General features: G+C 43.7%; 1 protein-coding gene across 1 annotated transcript in view; it reads right to left on the bottom strand.

Moving 5' to 3' along the window:
* MRC2 (mannose receptor C-type 2) overlaps positions 1 to 27019 on the bottom strand; it is a 382895-nt gene that overhangs the window by 331870 nt on the left and 24006 nt on the right. Inside the window, exon 3 of the mRNA XM_085876862.1 lies at positions 13735 to 13908. Within this exon, the coding sequence (XP_085732988.1) occupies positions 13735 to 13908 (174 nt within the window). The remainder of the gene's footprint in view (positions 1 to 13734; positions 13909 to 27019) is intronic.

Below are 27019 nucleotides of genomic sequence, written 5' to 3'. Positions count from 1 at the left end.
TATGTGTAACGTATCTCCAACGCATATTGACGTATGTAGATGTATTTGACGTCTTCCGGACGACCACAGAACTTACTGAACGTGTTTCTAACTTACAGCTACCGTATAATGGCATATTGGCAGCATTTAGGGGAATTGGTATATAAAAAATGGGCTTCACAGGAGGAACCCGTCAGTGTTCCAGACTCCATGGTTTTTTTTTTTCTTTCTTTCTTTCGTTCTTCAGCATGACGGTGATGCTGACACTTCGATTTCTAGTGCAGTTATGATTTAAATCGTTGAGTGGCAGCCTATTAATAGGCTACGCCACGTGATCGTTGGCGATACGCTGCTGTGCGCTATGCATAAGTTAGACTATCGTTGGGCATAGGTTGTGAACGCCGACAACACGCTAAGCATTCGTTGGTATAAGTTATCTATAAGTTATCGAAACGTTCTGTGTACGTTACTAATACGTTATGCATATGTCCAACTCATTATGAATATGCCCAAAACTGAAAAAAACATCAATAGTTCAGCGTACGCCAGCGTTTTACAGACATTTTGATACGTTGCCATATGCTGGCTAAAACGTCAAGGTGTGACAAGGCCCTCAGGGATAGGGAGAATGCATTGTAAGTGTTAGCAAGTTCCATCCCAATTATGATTTCCCATTTTCCATCTTTCACCGTTCCTTCCATCCATCCATCCCAATCTCTCACCCTTCTCCTCTCTGATCTCTCAAACCCTGTAAACCCCCCTTTTCATTTAATCCATTCCAATCCCTCTCATTCTCAATGCCTTTGAATCCTTTTTCCCCATCTTATCCCCTACTTACACCTTCCCACAGCACAAACTACACAGACACACATTCAGAGCCTTATCAGCACTGCCATCGTTGCTGATAATGTTCCTTCAAAGCTGATGTTAGTTAGCGCTGCGATTTCAATGGCAAGTACCGCAAGTAATGGCAAACAAGATGCGACGTCACACCGTGGCAAAGGAGGGCCAATGGGCGACGATGCGTCAGGGGTTACAGCATGTTGCGGCAACCTTTGCTCATTGAAAGACATGTCCCATCTAAGGCCGATATCAGCTGGTACGAGCCGGAGGTCAACGCCCGTCTCGCACATCCAAGGACTTGCTTGGAACAAGACCCCAAACCTGCCTTCCTGCCTGAATGAGTTATTTCTTGGACAGGTCACTGTCTGGATGGGTCACTGCCTGGTCGGGTCACTGCTTGGTCGAGTTGCATGGAGCAAAGGGCTTAAAGTGCACAAGACACACAGTTCCTGGATGTTCAGCAGCTCCAAATTGACATGCATGATCTTTTCTTTCTATATCTACACCCCCCCACCCCTAATTCATCTACTTGAGATGCACGAAAGAGTTATCAACGATTAACCTCTTGACCCGTCTGGGTGAAGTACTGACATGCACCTCACACTTTTCCTCTAAGCGCTGACACTGTACATGCTGCACTTCTTCCGATGCTGCACCGACACATGCACATCCATCCATCCATTGGGACCATACTCTGTGCAGAGCGTTGGTGTTGCCTAAGCAGTCTCCTTGGCTATTGGGCACAATACTGAACTGGTCGCCACTCCGACACAGGATACCAGTAAGCTGGGTACTCATTTTGTCAACCTCAGAAGGATGACAGGCAGAGTCAACCCCCACCTGATATTAATTCAACAGCTGAGTGGGATTTGAACTCAGGATCCCAGGATTCCAAGCCCACCAACCTAAGTTAGCCCACCAACCAAGCCCACCAACCATTAAGCCAACACCAGGCATACATGCACAGCATTCCCTTCATCCCCTTCCATTCCCTACCCTCCACTTTGCACCAGCGCAAGCCCGCACCCAAGCCTCAAATTGCTTTCTTTCTTTCTTTCTCTGTACGATTATTATATGGCACACCTGTCCTGTGCATAGTTAAGGAAGACTATTTAAGGGGATCTTTATGTGCTTAAGGAATAATTGCATTTCTTTGTGACACTGCATTGCCTATAAATATTTGCTTGTAAATATGTGCCTTTCTTTGATAAACAATTTTAAACCTGCTCTGGTGTCTTTTTCCATCATTGGCTTCATATCACGTATGGAATAGATAAACAGGACATTATACCCCAACAATTTACTCCACTCGTTTAGCCGACCTCCCACCTATGGTTTCGCTCAGCTCTACATAATGAGTGGATACTAAGGTGGGATGTCGAGAGCGCGGTTCCCCATCTGAGCAGGGCTGTCACTGATAAGGTAACACGAGACATTGAGCAAGAACCCTGCTGGACTTCGCCTCGGAAGACAGCATTCATGGTTGCTCGGCAACCCATCGGGTCGTGGAGTTATCCTTGGCTTGTGGCTTCAGGATCGGAGGTCGAGTAGCGGTTCCGAGCAACCCCCTTGTGAACCCTGCACTCACCCAGAAACCGTTACAATATCTTCAATGCTATAATCATTTAGTTTGTTTTGAAGTTTAAATAAACTGATAATGTCTTCTTTTTGAAGACCCGCATTAAAATTATGGTACACCTGTCCTGTCCATAGTAAAAGAAGATTATGGCACACCTGTCCTGTACAAAGCTGCAACTCGGGTTGAAAACTTGACTTTGTGAAAATTGTTAAATTCTCATTATCCAAAAAGTTTGGAGTAAGGAGAATGTTTGAGAGCAAACAAGTTTTTCCACATTTGCATGAACCAACTATTCGGCATCTTTATGAATTCAGTATATTTTTATGGTGTTTATACTCAGCATTGCCTGGGGAAATTCAATGCAACAAGCTATACCACCGCATAACCTCCGCGGCCTAATGTTTTTGTACATGTTCATTCGTATATTTCACTGTAAACACATTAACACAATTAACAATCTCATTCTTCCCAGATACAACACTTAATGAGTCCAATGATCGAACTCTTGAGAGAGCTACATGCAGTTGCCTGTGAATGAATAAAGGTTTGAGAAGGTATAAGCAAGTTCTGTCAAAAGTCTGTCCCTGTGACTTGTTGATGGTCATGGAAAAGGCCAAACGTATCGGAAACTGCTTTCTTTTGAATTTGCAAGGTATATTTGTGTCAGACGGAATGAGAAGTATGTGTGGAATGAGAACAGTATCCCAGTTTAACCTACTTATTACACGGGCCTCGATTTTGTCTTTGTCGACGCGTAATTGAAAATCTTGTTCCATTCGCAGAGTCCCTGAGATGGCATAAGATTCCATAATAGCATGACTGGAGGACCTCCTTTAATAGTTTTGGTGCATGAGGAGGAATTTTGAGTCCTCTGGGTCTTTTGGGTCATCTGTGTCTTTTCGGGTCCTCAGGGTATTTTGGATCTACTGGGTTCTTTTTGGTTCTCTGAGTCTTTTGGGTCCTTTAGGTCCTCAGTCTTTAGGGTCCTCAGGGTATTCTGGATATTTTTTGTCCTTTGGGTCTTTGAGGTCTATTTGGTCCTCTGGGACTTTTGGTCCCCATGCATTTTGGGTCTTTTGTGTCCTCTGGGTCTTTTGGGTGCTTGGGGTATTTTGAGTCTTCAGGGTCCTTGAGATCCTCGGAGTCTTTAGGGTCCTCAGGGTCTGGGTTCTCTGGGTCTTTTGGGTATTCTGGGTCTTTTTTGTCTTTTGGGTCCTCTGGGTCTTTGGGGTCTATTTGGTCCTCTGGGACTTTTGAGTCCCCATGGATTTTGGGTCCTCGGGATATTTTGAGTCATCGAGGTCATTTGGGTGCTTGGGGTATTTTGGATCTTAGGGGTCTTAAAGGGTCTTTAAAGGGCGAAGGGGTCTCAGCAATCTTAAGGGTCGAAAAGTACATTTCAATCGTACATAATTCATAGACATATAATGTGTCTTTGCAGATGCGTGCAGAAACGTACCAAAGGCTTTTATAAACGGTAAACGCTCAAATGGGTTTGAATGTTGCGGATTTCAACCAATTGCTGCAACCTTTTGAGTTCCGATTTGGTTATCGCGGGATTTCATTTCTACCAATGGCGGTTTTTGAGCTGAGATGAGTCATCGTTTGCATCCGTCGTCTGGTGAACGATGCAGAACCCGAACAAAGAAAAAGGATCTCCTCTTTATCCTTCTCTGCCCCCTCCCCCGCGCCCGGCGTGACTCATGCCCTCGTGATCCATCCCCCACTCAATCACGGGTGGGAGGGAGTTGTTGACGTCATGAATCACGGGACGGAAGGGCTCTTCTTCCTCTTCGCAGAAGAGGGGGAAGGGACGTCTCCATTGTTCGCTCCCAAACTATTAAATCAATCCGCAGCGCATCTGATCGATTTCTAAACATTTAAACAATGGAAGGTGAGCTATCTAGGGAACAAGCACTTATCGACATAACTGACGAAAGGAACCTGCATGTTGTGTGCAATCGAATTCCAAATTCGTAACAATACAGTGCATTTCGTGACGTGCGAAATTTGATTTTACGATGTCTTGGTTTTGGGTCTTATCGTCATGGTCACTTGACAGTTGCAATTCCATAGGGTTTCTGCAAATCTCACAGGATTGTGAGTTGGACAGGCGACCGTGACGGGCCATTTTAAAATCAATTGACTGTATCGTGCCTTTGCCTTTGCAGTTACGTGAAGGGTAATATTAAATGATCCCCGACCCCATTCCTTTGTGGGTGTAAGGAAGTGTTTTCAAGAACCCCACAAAAAATAGACCGGGCAATGCCGGTTACCACTGCAAGTTTATATATAAAACTTTGTTTACACAAAAATTAAGCTATGAAAAGTTAACCTGCCCAACAAAGTTGTAATCTCAATTATAAACTTCTTTCTTTCATTCCTGCCTTTCTTCACAATAATGATCATGATGACTCATATTTGTTTGAACTCTCAAAGACATCTGGGTCCATATCTGCTATTCCTAACACAGACGAGAACTACATCTCATTTACCAAATTAATTTTAACGAAGCACAAAATTCATATTCGATTTCTTGAGTCTTACAAATTTATGTCCAGTCCATTCTCCAACTTAGCCTCAAGTCTCACATTATTTTCTAAGCTCCAAAGTCATTTCTCAAACCAGGATAAAACTGAACTCTGATCACGATAGGGTTTATATCCGTATGACAACATGGACAGCTTTGACAGATTTAATGAAACGCATCTCTCTCCGAAAGAGTGTTTTTATAACAAACTTAATCAGTCATATTGATGATAAAGAATATCAAGACGCACAAAATATCTGGAATAATTTCAATATCTAAAACCTTGGTGAATACCACAACCTCAATCTCAAGACCGATGTTCTGTTGTTAGCTGATGTGTTTGAAGCCTTTAGAGAGGTCTATCAGAATAAGTATTCATAGGGATTAGACCCAGCTCATTATAATACAGCATCCGGTCTCGCTTGGAGTGTGATGTTAGAGATGACTAAACAACCTCTCGAGTTCATTTCAGATGTGGATATGTTGTTGATGATAGAGAAAGCCAAAAGAGGTGGAATATCACAAGTCTGTTCAAAGAGATATGTGAAAGCAAAAAGCAAATATCAACCAGATTATAACCCCTCCAAGTATGTTTCCTATCTCAAGTATTATGATGCTAACCATCAATAAGAATGGCAATGTCTCAAGCTTTACCATACGGAGGTCTCAAATGGGTAAAAGAGAAACACAAAAGAGTCTTACAAAATATCATTATGTCTACTCAAAAATAATTAGGAGCAAAAGTTGGGTATTACTTTGAAGTGGATTTAAAATATCCAGAACTCCACAACAAACAGAAAGATTTTCCATATGCTCCAGAAAAAAGAAACCCCTAAAGAAGAGTGGTTAAGTGATAAAACATAAGGCTTACTACATATTGGAAACAAACGAAAAAATTAATTGACCTAGCTTTTAATGGGTGAAATCTTTCAGAGAACTTTTGCGCTAATCACAAGAAGAAGGAAAGCATCGTGATTGATAAACCCATTTACAGAGGAACTTTGATTCTTGACTTGTTAAAGTCGCTCATGTATGACTTTCTTTAACAACTTCAAGAGGAAATTTGATGAAGGATTTAATCTCCTCTATATGGACACATAGTTTTATATTGGAAATTAAAACCAGACATTTATGAGGAAAGGGGAAAAAAACATAAACATGACACAAGCAATTATAAAAATGAGAGTAGTCTGTTCTTTATGAAGAATAAAAAAGTAATTCAAAAATTTAAAGATGAATTGAGTGGAGCAATCATGAGTGAATTTGTACGATTGAGAGCTAAGGCTTATGCTTTTAATATTATTCTTTGAGGATGGTACTTCTAAATGTGATCACAAAAACTAAATGGATAAAAAAGAATGTAATCAGATATTATAAATTTGATCAACATCATTGCACATGTTTAGTTTTCAAGAAAGAAAAGGATAGATAAATGAATACGAGAAGTTATAATAATTAACTGTACTCTGAACAAGTACATAAAAAGGCTCCTGGATGCATATGATGATAAAAGGATATATTTTAGAAAATGGAATTGACACCTTCCCTTATGGATATGTGTGAACATATTAAAGGGTTAAGACAGACATAAGTGCGAAGAAAAAAATTATACAAGTGTGAAGATATTTAAGTTAATATATCCATAAGTGCGAAGGAAAAAAAAAGATAATTTTATAAAATGTTAAGAAATTTAAGAGTTCAGATATACAGTGCCAATACAAAGTCCATACACCCCCTTTCAAAATTTTCACATTTTGTTGCCTTGTAGCCTGGAATTAAATTACATTAAATCAGACTTTTTCCACCTTTATTTACATATCATAACCCACAACTTCCAAGTGAAAAACAAATTCTACAGATTTCAGAAAATTAATTACAAATACAAAAACAGAATATCTTGGTTGGATAAGTGTCCCCCCACCCTTATAAAAGTGATTGTAAATTAGCTCAGGTGTAACAAATCACCTTCAAAATTGCACATCAAGTTAATTGGCCTCAACCTGTGTTAAATTGTAGTGATTGATTATTTCAGAATAAAATCAGCTGTTCCTGGAGGTTTTCTCTGCTGGGTAGTGCATTTTTTTATTTTGTATACATTGTCGAGACTCGTATGAGAGTGAACACACAACACACAGCAAAGGGGGGGGGGGGCTTGATACAAGAGGGGTGGGATAGGGAAGGACAAAACAGTGGGGAACAGAGACATAAGGAGATCTGTGGAAGGGAGAGGGATGAGGCAGGGAATATGGGGTACACAAGATGGACATTACAGGGACTTTCAGGAAGGAAAGCAGGGAATTTGAAGGAGGTGGGTTTGGGGTGGATTGACGGGGGGAGAAAAGATCGAGGTTTTAGATGGGGGAAGGTAAGAGGTGGTGGTGAACAGCTGTTTTGAAGGCCTGGAGAGAAGAATGGGATTGAACAGAGTGTGGGAGTTCATTCCAAAGGTGGAAAAAAAGAGGAATGAAAGAGTGAAGCTGAGCAGTGATTCGTGATTTTGGAAGTTTTACCAGAAAGGGGTTGTTGGTGGACCATGAGCACCCTGGGGAAATATGGTGGAGATATATCGCAGACAGAGCGGGGGGAGGGGGGACACCGGAGAGGAGACAGTAGAGGACAGAAAGACCACCGACCTGCCTGTGGTGAGAGAGGGAGAGGCCCAAAGACTCAGCCTCATCGAGGGAGATGCCAATGATCCAAAATGGCTTGGTTTCCACAGCGTGAAGCCGAGAAAGGTGAGAGGCAGAAGCACCAGTCCGGAGGAGAGAGCAGTACTCCATCAGGCAGCGGACGAAAGCTTTGTATGTGGGCTGAGGAAGGACTTTGAGGTGAGGAAGGACTTTGAGGACCCGAACAAGCAAAAAGAAAAGATGAAGTAATCAGGAGGAACCTGGATAGGATTCGGGTTTCAGCTGCGAATTTACCCTCAAACCCATCCAGGCTTTTTTCACTCAACCAAGTGAATCTTTATTTTTTTTAAACTAAAAAAAAACTGAGGCTGAGGAAGGACTGAGGAAGGACTCAGATGGGCTGAGGAAGGAATTTGCACAATGGAAGATCCCCAGTCGGTGACTGGCTTTGGAGGCCAGGTTGGAAATGTAGCTTTCCCAGGAAAGATCATGGCAGATAGTGAGACCCAGAAGCTATGGAGAAAGGACTATTTCCAGAGGATTGTTGAGAAAGTAGAAGTGGGGGGTTCCAAACGGTCCTTTCAGAGAGACATAGTTAGAGTGTGAGATTTGTCAGGATTGAAAGACATATTCCACGTGTTGGACCAGTTTGTGATTTTACCCAGATCTGCAGTGAGTGAAGAAGCTGCGGCTTGCCAGTCTGAGGGATGACAGATGGTACGACAGAGGGCGGAATCATCATCAGAGAGATAAAGAGGATTTTCCAGAGAGTTGGAGAGATCATTGATGAAAACCAGAAAAATAACAGGGCCCAGAATGCTGCCTTGAGGAACTCCAGCCTGGACAGAAAGGGGGTATGAGAGAACTCCATTTCGGGACACATGTTGACTGTAACAGGAGAGGAAGTCTGTGAGCCATGAGTGGAGATGGCCTTGGATATCACAGGAAGAGAGTTTGGTGAGCAGAGCAGGGTGCCAGACCGTGTCAAAAGCACGCGATATGTTGAGGGATATGGCTCTGATTTCATGTCTGACATTGAGGACCTCCATCCATTGTTGGGAGAGCAGAAGCAACTTTTCCAGGGTAGAGTGACCTGGTCTGAAACCAAATTGATGATCAGAAATCAAGCCATTGGAGAAGGGGAAGGATTTAATGTCTGCAGCAATGATGGATTCCATAACCTTGCTGATGATAGAGAGAAGGCTGATTGGTCTGAAGTTGCAGGGATCTGTTTTTGCACCTTTTTATTCAGGGCGGTAATGTTTGCTCATTTCCAAGCAGATGGCAGATGACCTTGAGCAAATGAGAGGGTGAATAGAACAGAGAGAGGGTGAGCAAGAGCAGTGGAGCAGGGTTTTAGGACACATGGGCCAATGCCATCTGGACTGGTTGCAGAATCTGAGTCAAAGTTTGAGAGCAAACTCTCCACTTTGTCAGAAGAAAAGGACACACAGTCCAGGGACAGTTGGGTTCAACTGGGTAAAGTGGGTAGAGAAAGCGATGGGTTTCGGACGCAAGATTTAGATGCAAACACCGAGTTTAGGCATTCAGCCTTTTTACGTGTGGTATCAGCAGTGCAGCCATTTGAGGAAAGGAAGGGGATGGAGGAGGAACTTGCACCAAAAACAGATTTGATTAGATGCCACCAGGATTTGAAGGAGAAGAAGAGGTTTGAGAATTCAGACTTGAGCTTAGAAAGATGTTGTTCTCTGGCTCTCCTGAGGGTAGACACACACTTTTTCCGAGCTTTATGGAAGGAACTGAGATTACCCTCAGTTGGGTTTGATTTCCATGAGGCAAAGAAAGGCAAGTTGTTTCAGGACAACTGCCTACCACAAGCTTCAGTGAACCATTGGCGGGAGGAAGGGTAGGACAACTGAAGGCGAGAGGGGATAAATCTGTGCATGAGAGAGAGAGCATTTTCTTTGAAAGAATTCCCAGGATGAGTTGATGTTGGAGAAAGTAGCAATGGGAGACCAGTCTCGAAGTTTGATGGCTGCTTGGAGACCCTGCCAGGCAGCTTGAGTAAAATGCCAGACTCGAAGTCGCTGAGGTGGTTCTCTAATAACAGCTGGAGAGATGTTTACTTTGACAAGCATGTGGTCAGATGAACCGATTGGAGCAAAGGAAGAACAGCAGACATGTTCTGGGAGACTGGTCAAAATCAGATCCAGAAGAGATGGAGTACCGTTGGTTGAGATCCTGGTCAGGAAGATGAACGATTGAGTCAGTCCCGATGAGTCGCAGAAGTCTTTTGCTGAAGTGCCATGGCAGTTGAGAGGGGTACCCACACCCAGCCAACTGGCATGATGACAATTGAAGTCAGCACATATGAGGAAGAGAGAGTTTGGATGAGAAGATAGAAGTGGTGGGAGTGGAGTGGAAGCCGTAGCCAGAGGTATTCCTGGGGGCGTGGGAGAGTGAGGGCAGTTCATGGAGAGTGAGGAATAGAGTCTTCGATGAAGAGAGCAACTCCTCCACCAGGACGAGGCAAATTTCACAGCAAACACTCAACCATGAACACCAAGGAGCTTTCAAAAGACGTCCAAGATAAAGTTGTGGAAAGACACAGATCAGGGGATGCATATAAAAATATTTCAGAGGCCTTGAATATCCCTTGGAGCACAGTCAAGACAATCATTAAGAATTGGAAGGCATATGGTTTCACCAAGATCCTGCCTGGATCAGGCCTTCCCTCCAAGGATTCGGGTTTCAGCTGCGACTCCTCTACCCTCAAACCCATCCAGGCTTTTTTCACTCAACCAAGCGAATCTTTTTTTTTTTAACTAAAAAAAAAAAACCTACATCAAAAGAATAAATCATTCTGGCTGCAAGATCATGTGTCCGATCAAGTTGAAATTTAAAACCTTTATTCCCCATCAATACTAGATCATAATTGTGAAGTTTCACGTTAATTGATTAAGAAGTTCCAGAGAAAACATTATTTTATATTTTTCTTCAATCCAATATGGCTGCCAAACCATGTGACCTATGAGTTATTCCAAAACAAACTTGGACACCCATGGCTTGGGGAACATTTTTGTGAAATTTTGCCTTGATCGATCAAGCCATTCTGGAGAAGATGATTTTCAAAGGTTTAAGAGTAAATCCAATATGGCTGCCAAACGATGTGACCTATGACAACAAATGTGTAAACATTTTGTTCTTCATCAATAGGCGATCAAACATGTAAAGTTTCACCTCGATCTGTTTGGACACTTCAAAGAAGATTTGTGAAGGTGTTTTTCCTTTTTTTCACAATATGGCTGCCAAATCACGTGCCCGATGACGTAATCAAATTTTTTTCTGTGGACCAATTTATCCCTAGATGACTCAATTTTCATTCTGATCAGATGTAGCTTTCTACATTTGCAATTATGACATCATAACGTGAGCACCTACAATGTCTTGAAAAAAAAAAATCGCACTCATTCCCCATGAGGAGTACTTGCCACGTGCCAAATTTGAATTTTTTCCATGATGTGGTTTCAGAGATACAGAGGTCCAAAGTTTTCCCGTTTTCTCAACATGGCTGCCACACCATGTGACCTATGATGTCATAATTATCATTCAAACATTCTGCATGAGTCGTTGCACTTATGGTGAAAATTTCATGTCAACCTGAGAAGCGGTTGCAGAGAAAAATACGAAAGTTCTGTGCGGACAAACAAACAGACAGACAGACAGACAAACAGACAGAATAACAAGAAGACGACGTCGTGCAGAGCACGATACTTGTTAAAACCATACAACAAATTTGACCTCAACAATAATTGGTGGTTGAATACAATGAACAAATACGCAACTCCTCTTCAACTTTCAAGTCAATCGGATGAAAATCGAGGATTTTAGAAATCTCACCAAAGTTGTTGACCTTTGGCCTATGCTGACCTTTTGGCCAATATTGACCTCAAAAATAATTGGTGGCTGAATTCAGTGACCTGATCTGAAAATCCTGTTCAAATCTCCAGTTAATCGGATGAAAATTGAGGATTTTATAAATTTGATACATTTCTTGACCTTTGGCCTATGTTGACTGTTTGACCTTTTGATCTCAAAAACAAAAATAGGCTTCTTGCTTATGTCAAACTCTACCATGTGGTGAAGTTTCATGAAGATAGGTTTTAAATTGTGACCTGTATGCGGTTGACAGACAGACAGACAGACGGAATAACAAAATCAACTGACCTGAATATACTTGAAAAATCTTCGATTTTGCAAGTAATAAACAAACCCAAACATAATACCCTCTCCTTCGGCGAGGGTAAATATAATACGAGTTCCCTTACAAGGAACTACAATGCAGGAGAAGGTCATGAGGTCCATCAAAGCCGATTCTGTTATTACTAACCTATGATTGTTTGTCCATGCTCTGTCCCTTTAAAATGCCAAACGACAAGCAAAGAAGCAACATGTACCTTTTAACCTCCTTGATATGACTCGTCCGGTGTTCAAACCACCGACCTCCTAGACTCGGAGAGGACAATCTCACCAATATACCACCAAGGCTGGTTTCGCCTGAATAACTTGTGGACTTACTTCTGATGTTCAAGTCAGAAGCAAGTTCAGAAGCTCTTCAGGCCAGTCAATGCAAGTGATGGAGTTGTCCTGAAGTCTATATTGTTGGCATGCACATAGTGTTGATAGGCTTGTCATCCATAAAGATGAAGCCCCGCTTTGATTGGATTCAGCAAGATTCAGCTTGTTATTCAGCAAGAGGGATGACTACAGGTGTAATCATCTCATCCCTGCATTTCACTCCATTCATGGAACCCTTCTGAATGTTACTATCACTTTTTGAACCAACCTGAATGCCAGCCCATACAATCAGCTGAACGATTTGCCCAACAAACAGACCATGCTCCCAAATAGCACAATCAGCAAATCACTCCACACATCATCTCCAGACTCCAGCATGTCCATCAATGAAGACAGCAAATTTTGGACACACCATTGAAAAAAGCATGGTGCCAACAGTTCACCCTCTCGTTTTTTTGTCAGCCATTGCATATGCTTCTGTGAATAATACTGTGTTCGATGCATGCAGAGCAGTGGTCTTCTGGACCTCATACCACCGACATGAAATCTGTTCTGTACCGAGTCAAAATTTGATGAATGATTGGTCTTTGTAGGTCATTCTGGAGAAATTGTGTTGTTTAAAAGTGGTTCTTTTCAGCAAGAGAAACACAATAACGATCCTCATGAGGGAGTAGTCTGAGAGTACATTGTCAATGTCCTAGAAATGACAGTGATGGACATTGTACTGGGAAGCAACAGAAATACAAGTCCTCCCTTCCCCTCCCCCCTTGAATCATCCTGATGGCATGCAATCCGAGTGCCCCCCCACCCCCATCCCTTGAATCATCCCGATGGCAGGAGCAAACCAATTTGGTTTTGTACTTTCAACGATGCCGAGCCATTTCATAACTGATTTGGACCACGTGGGTGACCAGTTTAGAGATGATATTGATATTGGTTACACGGAGACATGTACGCAGATTCTGTAATAGAGGTAATGTGCACCTGAATTTCCAGAATTACTTGGTACAGGTGAGGCTGCATGCCGCACGTTCAATCTCTAAGACTGCATGCCGCACGTTCAATTTCCGAATTGGGTTTCTTTCCTCAATAGCCACGTTTGCATCGGTGTCACAAATGGAATTTTGTAACGATCAATCCATTGTTTATTCCACATTTTAAAGGTTGTTTCTAAACATTTTTGAGGTGTTTTTGTTAGCTTGTTTTTCGAAAACGTATGGAATCATTCTTTTTAGTCTCAGCTTGTATATCTGTCTGGGTTCTGGCCCACACACATTTGTTTCCATCTCCTCAATGGCAGTTTCATACCTCATCATGCTCTTTTGTTCAGCTACACAATTTATAATAGACCTGGACAAAAGTTGTTTTGTTTAATCACAGGGTAATTAAATTGCAATGTTTGTTATGAGGCACATTGTTGTACAGTGTTCAGATTCTGAATGTTTACAACATGTAGAATATGCACAATACCATCAAAATGAAATATCAACAACAGTATTAAACAATAAAATATGAAAACTATTCCTCTGCAAAGCATCAGTGGCTGGCCAAGTGTTTTAAACATTTCAACAAGTGAACAGGATCTCCTTCTGGAAGTCCTCATTCCATCATAATCCAAAGTAATTATCACTCACATACAACAGGGCAGAATCCCCAGAGCTCGTCCTTGTCGTAGTCAGAGCTGGTGGCACACCACAGGTGCTTGTCATCCCGCCCATCGTCGGTGCAATTATGGTACCACTTGTGATCATACTTGAAAGGAAATATGCAAGGCTCTCCATGCGAGTTGCCTTGGATGGTGTACATAACTGCAGCATATCCCACAAAACAAACAAAGCGGATAAACACATTCACAAACCAACAAGGAAATGAGTGACATTTACACATAAACATCCCAGCATTATTTTTTTTTAAAAACTTCATAAAATGATTTGTGTGCTAAATGGCAATATACAGAAACAATGACTCATTAGTTATTGTAAGAACTACACAATAAAACATATATATATACTTTTTTTTAATTTTAAGCATTTAAGAACGAACGCTTTCCTGGGGAGGGGTAAAGTGACTTTTCAGGCCACCCTGCAGAAAAGAAAATTTGAAAATACAACTTGAAAATTTCACCAAAACACACAATATTACACGTCAAAAAATATATATATATTTTCTCAGACTATAATTTGAGGGTACATGAAACCACTCAAACAAATGGAAAACATCTCTGCAATTAAAAAGGGCCACCACACAAGGGGACAATTGATAAACGGAACAAATTAAATATAACAAATTCAAAATATAAATCTAAGAGGTAACTTTAGAGGGAACTAAAAGTACTTTAAATATGCATTTCAATAAAATAGACATTATTTGATCCAAGAAGGGAAGGATGGAACGAAGAACCTTAGAAGGATGAACCTTAGAGATGGAACGCACTGGATGAACCTTAGAAAGATGAACCTCAGAGTTGGAACGCACTGGATGAACCTGAGAAGGATGAAGCTGAGAAGCATGAACCTCAGAGATGAAACGCTCCAGCATACCTTCCTTCTTGGAATCCAGACAAGAACCAAAATTGAATCGGCTTGTTATTGTCAACCAACTAACTCATCCACCAATTTTTGTCACGATCCGTGAAAACTTTTTGAGATATTGTGCTACGTATCGTTTTTCACCCCATCTCTCAACGGTGAAGAATCACTTTTTAAAATTCGCGGATCTGGATCCAGATCTAGATCCTCACCAAAATCGATTCCATTTGTCCTTGTCACACACCCAATCTGTCCACCAAGTTTTGTCTGAAGCTATCCACAACTTTTTTTAAATACCCTGTTCACAGACAAACAAACCGACAGATGGACAAACACACAGATGGTGAGGTGTAAATGGAGTCATCACTGTTTGGTGGACGGTACAGTACACATATAAACATGAGGTGGGAGTAGAGTGGAAGCCGTAGCCAGAGGTATTCCTGGGGATGTGGGGGAGTAAGGGCAGTGCATGGAGAGTGAGGAATAGAGTCTTTGATGAAGAGAGCAACTCCTCCACCAGGACGAGGCTCAGGTCTGTCATACCGGAGGAGGGAGTAACCAGGGAGAGATACTATGGAGTCAGAGACGTCTTGAGGGAGGAAAGTTTTTGTCAGGCAGATTATCTCTGCTTTGTCAGTGGCAACCTGAATGGAAAGATCTGTCAGGTTTGAGTGAAGGCCCTGGATATTTGAGGTCCACAGTGTTACTAAAGAGGGAGGGGAGGAGGCTTTGTGTGCAGGGGAGGGGGAGGGTAGGACAAGGGAGGTGGGGTGGAGGTAAGGAGGGTTGTTGAAAGAGTGTGGGGGATTGCAGACGAGCTAGGGGAGTGGGCCGGATGAGGAGGAGAAAAGGCTCTGTGGTGCTGGGTTGAGGTACAGTGGGGAGTAATAAGAGAGGGGGCAGAACGCAGTTGAGGATTTGAGGAGGCAGAGTGATGAGATGGGGGAGAGAGGACAGGGGAAGGAGGCAGCTTTGTGGATGAAAGGGGGGGGGCAACTTTGAGAAGGTTGAGTGAGGGGGGTGAGTGGTGGGAGAAGGTTCTGGTTCTGGGTTTGGAGCGTCGGCAGGTCTCCTTCAGGGCTCTCTGCTGACGATCTCTAAGTTAAGTTTCCCGTCGTTATCTGTCCCGTTTTAACTGTTTATTTTCTCACCTACATGTTACTGTGTGTTCCTCGTTCGGTTTTGTTTCAAAATTCGTGCTATTTTGTGAGTTTCTGTCGACCTTGTCCTACCGGGTGCTTGAGGCTGACCCATCCCTCCCCTCAGTGTACGATCGTGTTTATTTATATTTTCTCCCCATTACCTTCAATTTCTATCTTCCCCACTTTTCCAATGTCCCCCATCCCTCACAACTAAACACTATTTCTTGCTTATATCCAAAAAATAAAAATAAACTACCTTTCTCCTTGCACACTCACAAGTCTCGATCCTTGTTCTTCTTCTGCTTTCTCTTATTCTTCTTCTTCTTTCTCCTGCGGGCACACCGTCTTTATTCTACTGAGCTGACCCTCTCTTGCCATTACCTTCACGATTTCTTCCGATCTACAACCCTCCATTCCTGAATCTTTCCTGTTCTTCAAAAATACATCAAAAAAATAATAATCTTCCTTGTATCCTTTCGATCTCGACACCTGCAACCATGTGTCTCGCTCCACTCTTCCTGGTACTTTTCATCGACCCAGAAGCTTCTCACTGCGTTTACCGTTCCAAATTCACCACACACTTCCACGATTTTACTTCAACCTTCCCTTTTCCAAATGTTACGCAATCCTTATTTAAAATAAATAATTTCACTTTTGACTATACACCTCCCAGAGCCAAGTGCTTCTCCCATAACCACGTGATCTGTTTAGACCCCCTGCATTTACCGATCCAATTTCACCATTCACCCCACGATTTTTTTCTGCAACACTTCCATGACCGAATCTGATGAAAACTCTCTCAAACAATAATAATAACAAGTCTGAAGACGTCGATGGTTCACGAGCGGTATTTGACGATGTAGATTGTTTCAGAAGTCAAGGATGAGACAATGTGATAATTTTTGACCAAGTTATAAAAATGATCAACATGATGTGGTACGAGTGACAGGTTATGAGCTGCAAAATGTCGAAAACCCGGTTTCGTTCAACAACTTTCAAAATTTGACCTTTGCATAACCTTTAAAGGTCACAAAACAATGTTGTGGACATTAAAATAAGAAAACAGCATACGTGCTATAGCTTATTGGAGTTACTCCGTCGAAGAAGGTCGAAAACCCGGTTTGATTCCCACAACTTTGAAAAATTGACCTTTGTGACCTTTAAAGGTCAAAGGTCAAGGATTATGACCTTTGGTGCAAAACTTCCTCTGGAACATTCCAGGAACAATATAACGTCATATAGGCTATATGGCATTTCACACTCATCGGATTATCCATACTTTGATGAAATCAGCGTAAAAACAAACTTGAAGGAGGCGCCACGGGCAAGGTGTTCGAGATAGAGCAAAATGGTTTCAAGACTTTAGGTGGGGAATGACCTCAAGATTATGCATAAAAAATATTGCCATCCTAGCTCTCAAAGTTTGGGCGGTCGTATGATTTTTATGTCAAAATTCGAAATTTTCTAAGTTCGTGACCTTGATCTTGTGACCTTGACCTTGGGACGAAAATGAAAAATCGAGCTCTGTGGGGCTATGCGGGTGCCATTGGGCTAACCAAATACCGAAACCTCTGCTAGATTCGACAAACCCTCTAGGAAAAGATGCAAATTGAAATTGGCTACCCCCTAAAACACAATTCGCAATTTCCTAAGTTCGTGACCTTGTGGCCTTGACCTTGGGACGAAAATGAAAAATTGAGCTCTGTGGCGCTATGCAGGTGCCATTGGGCTATCAAAATACCAAAACCCCTGTCAGATTCGACAAACCCCTCGGAGAAGAAAAATTTTTATGTCAAAATTCGCAATTTTCTAAGTTCGTGACCCTGTGACCTTGACCTTGGGACTAAAATGAAAAATCGAGCTCCGTGGGGCTATGCAGGTGCCATTGGGCTATCCAAATACCGAAACCCCTGTCAGATTCGACAAACCCCCTGGGAGAATATGCAAAATGAAATCGGCTACCCCCTAAAAACATGTTTTTTGGGCGTGGCTCTGCCCATAATGGGCACACCATGCCCATTTTCAGGAAAACACAACTAGATCATGATATAAACCTCCCACCAAAATTTTGTCAGGATCAGATCAAAACCCACGGAGCTCTGCTCGGGACAGACAGACAGATAGACAGACATACATACATCCAGACAGACAACAATAACGAATATAGTGGTCACTTATTTTTTTCTTGAAAATATTTTTTCGTGAACCAATAATAATAAAAACGATCTCTTATAATGCCTCGTCTTCCTCTTTCACACGTGTGGTACTCTTTACTGTATCATAATTCACTACTTTTCGACTATTTAAACAGACTGCTCTCAATTCGACCTTTCCTTCATACCTTGCCTCAAAAAAACCCAACTGTTGCAGCGTTTCTTCTCTCCATTCTCTGAATTCACCTTTATTGCATCCATCAAGAAACGTGTTTAATCGCATCTCTGACCTAAAACTTTTTAAAACCCCAGTTTGCTATGAATGTTCGCTTTCAATCAACCATTCTTTTTTTTTCCAATTTCAGTGCCAACTCACCCCTCACACCCCTCACTCTCAAAGCAACCATCACACTTCTCTCCCTCCAAGCCTCCCTCTCACCTCTCTCAAAAACTCCCCCCTCACCGTTCTCCCTCAACTCTCCCCACTCACCCTTCTCCCACCATTCACCCCCTCACTCACCCTTCTCAAAGTTGCTCCCCCTTCTCATCCACAAAGCTGCCTCCTTCCACTGCCCTCTCACCTTCATCTCTTCACGCCTCCTCCTCAAATCCTCAACTGCCTTCTGCCCACTCTCTTGTCCCCCATCTCACCCAGCACCACAGAGCCTTTTCTCCTCATCATCAGGCCCCCTCCCTGAGGTATTCTGCAATCCCCCACACTCTTTCAACAACCCTCCTTACCTCCCCCCTCGTCCCTTGTCCTACCCTCCCCCTCCCCTACCCCCTGCACCCAAAGCCTCCTCCCCTCCCTCTTCATCAACAGCGTGGACCTCAAATATCCGGAGCCTTCGCTCAAACCTTTCAGATCTTTCCATACAGGTTGCCACTGACAAACCAGACATAATCTGCCTAACAGAAACTCCTCCCCCAAGACATGTCTGACCCCCAAGTATCTCTCCCTGGTTACTCCCTCCTCCGGTATGACAGACCTGAGCCTCACCCTGGTGGAGGAGTTGCTCTCTTCATCAAAGACTCTATTCCTCACTCTCCATGCACTGCCCTCACACCCCCAGAAATACCTCTGGCTACGGCTTCCCTCCACTCCCACCTCGTGTTTATATGTGTACAGTACCATCCACCAAACAGTGATGACTCCATATACACCTCACCATCCAAAAACATGGACCAACTTATATCTTATCATTCAAACTCTCTCTTCCTCATATGTGGCGACTTCAATTGTCATCATGCCAGTTGGCTAGGTGTGGGTACCTCTCTCACCTGTCAAGGCACTTCAGCAAAAGCTTTCTGCAACTCATTGGGACTGACTCAATCGGTCAACTTCCCGACCCGGATCTCAACCAATGGTACCACATCTCTTCTGGATCTGATTTTGACAAATTTCCCTGACAATATCTGCTGCTCTTCCTCTGCTCCAATCGGTTCTTCTGACCACGTCTTTGTCAAAGTGGACATCTCTGGCAGTTATCAGAGAACCACCTCAGCACCGTCGAGTCTGGCATTTCACTCAAGCCGACTGGCAGGGTCTCCAAGCAGCCATCAAACTTATAGACTGGTCTCCTATCGCTACTTTCTCCAACATCAACTCATCCTGGGAATTCTTTCAAAGAAACTTGCTCTCCATCATGCACAGATTTATCCCCTCTCGTCTTCAGTTGTCCTACCCTTCCTCCCGCCCGTGGTTCACTGAAGCTTGTGGCGAGGCAGTTGTCCTGAAACAACTTGTGTTTGCCTCATGGAAGGCAAACCCAACTCAGGATAATCTCAGTTCCTTCCATAAAGCTCGGAACAAGTGTGTATCTACCCTCAGGAGAGCCAGAAAACAACATCTTTCTCAGCTTAAGTTTGAACTTTCAAACCTCTCTTCCTCCTCAAAATCCTGGTGGCATCTAATCAAATCTGTTTCTGGTGTGTGTTCCCCCTCCATCCCCTCCCTTACCTCAAATGGCCGCACTGCTGATACCGCACGTGAAAAGGCTGAATGCCTAAACTCAGTGTTTGCAGCTAAATCTTGTGTCCAAAACTCATCACCTTCTCTACCCACCATCCCCAGTTACACCCAACTGTCCCTGGACTCTGTGTCCTTTTCTCCTGACAAGGTGGAGAGCTTGCTGTCAAACCTCGACTCAGATTCTGCAACCGGTCAAGACGGCATCAGCCCAAGTGTCCTAAAAACCTGCTCCTCTGCTCTTGCTCACCCTCTCTTTGTTCTGTTCACCCTTTTGTTTGCTCAAGGTCATCCGACATCTGCTTGGAAATCAGCAAACATTACTGCCCTGCAAAAAAAGGTGCAAAAACAGATCCCTGCAACTAGAGACCAATCAGCCTTCTGTCAATCATCAGCAAGGTTATGGAATCCATCATAGCTTCAGACATTAAATCCTTCCTCTTCTCCAATGGCTTGATTTCCGATCATCAATTTGGTTTCAGACCAGGTCACTCTACCTTGGATATGCTGTTTCTGCTCTCCCAAAAATGGATGGGGGTCCTCAATGCCAGACATGAAATCAGAGCCATATCCCAAGACATATCGCATGCTTTTGACACGGTCTGGTGCCCTGCTCAACAAACTCTCTTCCTATGGTATCCAAGGCGATCTCCACTCATGGCTCGCAGACTTCCTCTCCTGTCGCAGTCAACGTGTGGCCCTAAATGGAGTTCTTTCATCCACTCTTCCTGTCCAGGCTGGAGTTCCTCAAGGTAGCATTCTGGGCCCCGTTCTTTTTCTGGTTTTCATCAATCATCTCTCCGACTCTCTGGAAAACCCTCTATATCTCTTTGCTGATGACTCCACCCTCTGCCGGACCATCTGTCATCCCTCAGACTGGCAAGCAGCAGCTTCTTCGCTCACTGCAGATCTGGGTAAAATCACAAGCTGGTCCAACACGTGGAACGTGTCTTTCAATCCGGACAAATCTCACACTCTCACTATATCTCTCCAAAAGGACCGTTTAGAAACCCCCCACCCCCCATCCATTTTCTCAACAATCCTCTGCAAGAAGTCCTTGCTTTCAAGATTCTGGGTCTCACTATCTGCCATGACCTTTCCTGGGAAAGCCACATTTCAAACCTCACCTCCAAAGCCAGTCGCCGACTGGGAATCCTCCGTCGTGCAAAGTCCTTCCTCGGCCCACCTGAGCTCCTGCCCACTTACAAAGCTTTAGTTTGCAGCCTGATGGAGTACTGCTCTCCCCTCTGGGCTGGTGCTCCTGCCTCCCACCTTTCTCGGCTTCACGCTGTGGAAACCAAGGCATTTCGGATCATTGGCATCTCCCGCAATGAGGCTGAGTCTTTGGGCCTCTCACTCAATCACCGCAGGTTGGTCGGTGGTCTTTCTGTCTTCTACAGTCTCCTCTCCAGCCTCAGCCCCTGCCCCCCCCCCCGCTCTCTCTGCGATTTGTCCCCACCACATTTCCGCAGGGCGCTCAAGGTCCGCCAACAATCCCCTTCTCGTAACACGACCAAAATCACGAATCATTGCTCACCTTCACTCTTTCATTCCTCCTTTTTCCCCGCCTTTGGAAAAATCTCCCTAACTTCACTATTCAATCCGATTCTTCCCTCCAGGCCTTCAAAACAGCTGTTCATCACCACCTCTTATCATCCCCCATCCAAATCCTCGATCTTTTCTACCCCCGGTAATCCACCCAAGCCCACCTCCTTCAAATTCCTTGCTTTCCTTCCTGAAAGTCCCTGTAATGTCCATCTTGTGTACGCCATATTCCCTGCCTCATCCCTCTCCCTTCCACAGATCTCCTCATGTCTCTGTTCCCCATTGTTCTGTCCTTCCCACTCCATCCCCTCTTGTCTCATGCCCCCCCCCCCTTGCTGTGCATTGTGTGTCAGCTCTCACACGAGCCTTGACAAGGTATACAAAAAAATATATATTTAAAGGGTGAGTGGGGAGAGTTGAGAGAGAAAGGTGAGTGGAGAGTTTTTGAGAAAGGTGAGGGAAGAAGCTTGGAGAGGGAAGAGTGTGATGGTTGCTTTGAGAGGGAGGGGTGAGAGGGGTGACTTAGCACTGAAGTTGGAAAAAAATGACGATTGAAGGAAAGTGAACATTCATAGCAAACTGGGTTTTTTTAATATTTAGTTCGGAAATGCGATTAAAGACGTTTCTTGAGGGACGCAATGAAGGCGAATTAAGAGAATGGAGAGAAGAAACGCTGTAACAGTTGGATTTTTCAGACAAGGTATGAAGGAACGGTCGAATTGAGAGCAGTCTGTTGAAGTAGAAAAAGATGAGTGCATTGTGATACAGTAATGAGAACCACACGTGAGAAAGTAAGATGAAGCATTATAAGAGATCATTTTTATTTATATTATCATTATTATAATTATTTATTTATTTTTGAGAGCGTTTCCATCAGATTAAAGTGAAGGAAAGGTTGAAGAAAAGATCGTGAGGTGAATGGTGAATTTATTTGGATCGGTAAATGAAGAAGGTGGAAACAGATCATGTGGTTACGGGAGAAGCACGTGGTTATGGGAGGTGTTTCGTTAAAAGTGAATTTATTTATTGATTTATTTATGTATTTATTTTTTATCAGGATTGAGGAAGATTCGGAAGAGGAAAAGCTGAAGTAAAACTTTGAGGAGATATGGAAGAGATGTTTAAGATAATGAAAGGTATGGATAAAATAAGTACAGATTAGTTATTCAACCGAGTAGACAATGATAGGATCAGGAGCCATAGCTTGAGAGTAAAGAAGAGGAGAGTTAAGACAGTCGTAAGGCAGGGGACTTTTACTCAGAGAGTAGTTAATGCATGGAATGGTCTCCCTGGAAAGGTAGTGGCAGCAGAAACAGGAGATAAGTTTAAATTAGAATTACATAGATACCTGGAAGTTCAGGAGATAGAGGGGGAGAGGGATGTTGACAGGACTTGTGTTGTGAGTGGATATGTGTTGCGAGCAAGGGCGTCGATCCAAGCCAAAATGGGGGGGGGGGGGGACAGGTAACTGGACCCTTCTTCCAAGGTGTGCACAGGCAATAGATCACCACGACAACTGCTCCCCATGAATTGATTAGGCGACATGAACAATGGACTGCAACGTTTTTTTTCAGTTCCAGATACGGTATATTAATACAGTGTATTAATAGATGTGCACATACAGGTACATATACAGGTACATATACAGGTACACATACAGGTACACATACTGTACTGTATTTATCCAAATAGAGTGTGACGGTTCGGAACATTGGAAACGAACGTATTTGCCAATTCGTGGGGATCCAGTGCTGCCAACCGATCACTGTGGACGTGGCAAACGATGAGATGGTTCAGTCTTTGTTGACTCATCATACTTCTCAGCCAGGTTTTCAGACGCCTGAGTGCGCTGAAAGAGCGCTCAGCCGAGCACGAGCTTGCTGGGGAGATCATGAGCAATCAAAGCAACCGTTCAACCTGCGGGAACAATTGGCGCACCTCCGGTACCATCTTTTGGAAAATGGCTTGGTAATCCTGAATACAGGAACCAGTGTACTGCTTTTTGAAGAAAAGCAATTCTTCTTTCAGACTCTCTGACAATTCTGGATTAATGGTAACAGTGTCAGGGTCATACTCTCCAGAGAGTAACATCTTTGCGAAGCCGCCGTACCATTGCAAGTCTGCAGAGGCGAAGTACGTAGTCATGTTCGACGTAGCTGAATCGAGCGCCGCGAAGTATTCTGCTCTATACGCGTCTTAAGCAGTCGAAAACTTGTGGGGTGGCGCCTCAGTATCCAGTCAACGAGGAGCTCTCCTCTTCCAAGGAGGAGCGAAAGGGTCAAAGCCGTGTTCTTCCAACTGTTTCTCCACGTGGACGAATGTGTCATTGAAGGCCTCATTGCTGCGAAGGTGCTGTATCTGCTCTTTCACACTCTCGCCCAACTGTAGCATACCCGCTACAGTCTGCGCTGGTACTTGCAGGGCTCTGTTAAACCCTTCCATGCACTGTAAGAGCGGTAGCATTGCATGCAGACCGAGCAAAACCTTCCCAGTCACAACGTTTCCTCGAATGCCGCTTGCGCGACAGCCAGTGTTCGAGCCGAACTCCGCGGAGGCCTTCTCGGGTGCATTCAAAATGGACCCGAAGTTCTGGATGACTGCGCGAACATCATTCGCACGAGTGAGCCACCGCATAGGGCAAATTGGTTTCAGTCCGGTTGGTGAGGCGGAGATGGGGTCATCAGAGTGCAAATTGAGGTACAGGTGTTTGAACTTTCCAGAGTGCGAGTACAGTTTGCCAAGTTCCTGCACACAGTCTCGAGCATCTCAAATGAAGTTCGCACTCGCCATCGCCTTTGAAGTGATCAGGTGAGTGATGTGCGTGCCGCAGTGGACGTATTTCGCAAGTGGCTGAACGTTCTTCACTTCAGCTTGGCATCCGAGGTATGATCCTGACATATTGCTGGCTCCATCGTACGTTTGTCCACGGAGATTTGTAATAGACAGCTGTATTCTCAGTAGCGAGTCTTTTAACATCGTAGCAATAGCAACTCCCGTGGTAGTGTTTATTTCGTACAAGCCAATGAGATCCTCCTCAACATCGAGGTCCGATCCCACGTATCTGATGCATGTCGCCTCTTGCTCTATGCCACGGATATCTTGCGTTCCATCCACTATCACCGCGAACTGGACCGACTGCTCATGGATGTCTTGGCATATTTCTCTCAACACAGCGTGACTCATTATTGACAATATCTCGTTTTGAATTTCAACACTTGTGTAATTTGTTGTTCGTTTCAATTACATTACAACAATTACAATTACATTCAATTACATTACAAAAAATTACAGCGCAGGCAAAGACTGTAATTTGTTGGCCAGGTTTGCATCATCTTCAGACCGTAGGCTTAGTAACTTCTTGAAGTTTCCCTCCGAGGCATCTTTACCTCAAATCCCACAACCTTCTTCTGCCAGGTATCTCAATGAAGTGATAATCTTGACAAGAGCTTTCCGGGCGAGGATTTGATTGTCTTTGATCTGAGTTTCTATCTGTGCACGCACGTCGCTCTGCTTGAGGGCGTTGATTTTCTCCACAGCGATAACGTGCGGCTTGCTTTTCTGGTGAGCACGGAATTTCTCTAAGGCCTTCTTCCAGTTGCAGAAACCACTCCTAATGAACATGTCTTCGAAGCTACTTGAGCAAGCGCTGAGTAGCTTCTTCCTACTTGCACTCATGCATGTATAGCACAAAACCTTACCGAGTCGCTCGTAAGCCATGAAGCCATGGGAAGTCTTTTCATCTGAAATGAAGCCATGGGAAGTCTTTGAACCATTTCGCTTGAAATTTCAGCGTTCGGTGAGCCAGAGTCTGAGTTGGAATCAAATCCGGATCTGGTTGATGTGGCTTGAGGAGTTCAGGACACTCATCATCATCACTCACGGAAACAGCTGCACCAACTGCTGCATCAGACGCCTCAATGGCGGGAGGCAAGGGGGGATCCGTCCAAACCTCATCAGTAGGGTCTTTCGCCTTCACCTCTTTTGAAGGACGGAAAAAGTCCAGGATCTTGGTATTTTGCTTCTCCATGTTAGGCGTCTAATGACCTGTGCCCCGTTCTGTAGCGACGCAGGTTGTGACACATCGCTGAGCCGAACGCATATGCTCAACGTCGGTACCTACTGGAAATTCCTAGTTTCGTTTTCAGCAGTGTTAATTGTATGAGTGTGCGCGAAAGAGCTGCCATCAGTGGGTGTGAGCGGCCAGCCAGCGCCGTGTGTAGGAGACGGTGCATAGAGGGGGCTACGGTAGTGTACATCATATACACTACCATCGCCCTCTATATGCACCGTACAGTACATGAGGTATATCTACAGCGTGGGGCTGCATGGTATAATGATAAGAATAGCAATGAAGGCTTATCACTGCGTACCAACAGCTATTGCTTGATTTTTTTGCATTTTTCAAATAGGCATAGGACTCCAAATGTGGGGGGGGGGGACAGAATATACTCTGTTCCGCCTGGTAAAAAAATTGGGAGGGACATGCCCCCCCCCCCGGGGTCGACTCCCATGGTTGTGAGTGTATTACATGTGAATGGACGTGTTGTGAGTGTATTACATGTGAATGGACATGTGTTGTGAGTGTATTACATGTGAGTAGACATGTGTTGAGTGTATTACATGTGAGTGGACATGTGTTGTGAGTGTATCACATGCGAGTGGACATGTGTTGTGAGTGTATCACATGCGAGTGGACATGTGTTGTGAGTGTATCACATATGAGTAGATATGATTTGTGAGTGTATTACATGTGAGTGGATATGTGTTGTGGGTGTATTACATGTGAGTGGACATGTGTTGTGGGTGTATTACATGTGAGTGGACATGTGTTGTGAGTATTACATGTGAGTGGACATGTGTTGTGGGTGTATTACATGTGAGTGGACATGTGTTGTGAGTATTACATGTGAGTGGACATGTGTTGTGAGTGTTACATGTGAGTGGACATGTGTTGTGAGTGTGTTACATGTGAGTGGACATGTGTTGTATTACATGTGAGTGGATATGTGTTGTGAGTGTGTTAAATGTGAGTGGACATGTGTTGTGAGTGTGTTACATGTGAGTGGACATGTGTTGTGAGTGTGTTACATGTGAGTGGACATGTGTTGTGAGTGTATTACATGTAAGTGGACATGTGTTGTGAGTGTTACATGTGAGTGGACATGTGTTGTGAGTGTGTTACATGTGAGTGGATGTGTTGTGAGTGTGTTACATGTGAGTGGACATGTGTTGTTAGTGTATTACATGTCAGTGGACATGTGTTGTGAGTGTATTTACATGTGAGTGGATATGCATTCCCACATCAATCTAACTTCTTTCTCTCGACAAGAAAAAAAAAAACATGAAAAAAAATGTAAAAACATTGAGGGATGCAATCTCAAAAAAAGAACCAAACAAGGTAGGAATGACACCACATTACAACACCACATTACAACACCACATTACAACACCACAACCCTCTTATGGTTTAGTATCACGATAACTTCCTCGCGTTGGAATCACCATCATAGCTTCAGCAGTTATTGATGTTGGTCGTGCTGCAGTTTTTCATTGTTTTTAGAGCGGAAGCACTACAAGGAGAA

This window comes from Eptatretus burgeri, chromosome 4 (assembly GCF_056783735.1).
Source record: "Eptatretus burgeri isolate ZD-2024b chromosome 4, Ebu_testis_v1, whole genome shotgun sequence".
In the NCBI taxonomy this organism is placed as follows: domain Eukaryota; kingdom Metazoa; phylum Chordata; class Myxini; order Myxiniformes; family Myxinidae; genus Eptatretus; species Eptatretus burgeri.
The sequence above is the reverse complement of the archived record's forward strand: the minus strand, read 5'-3'. Positions and strand labels throughout refer to the sequence as shown.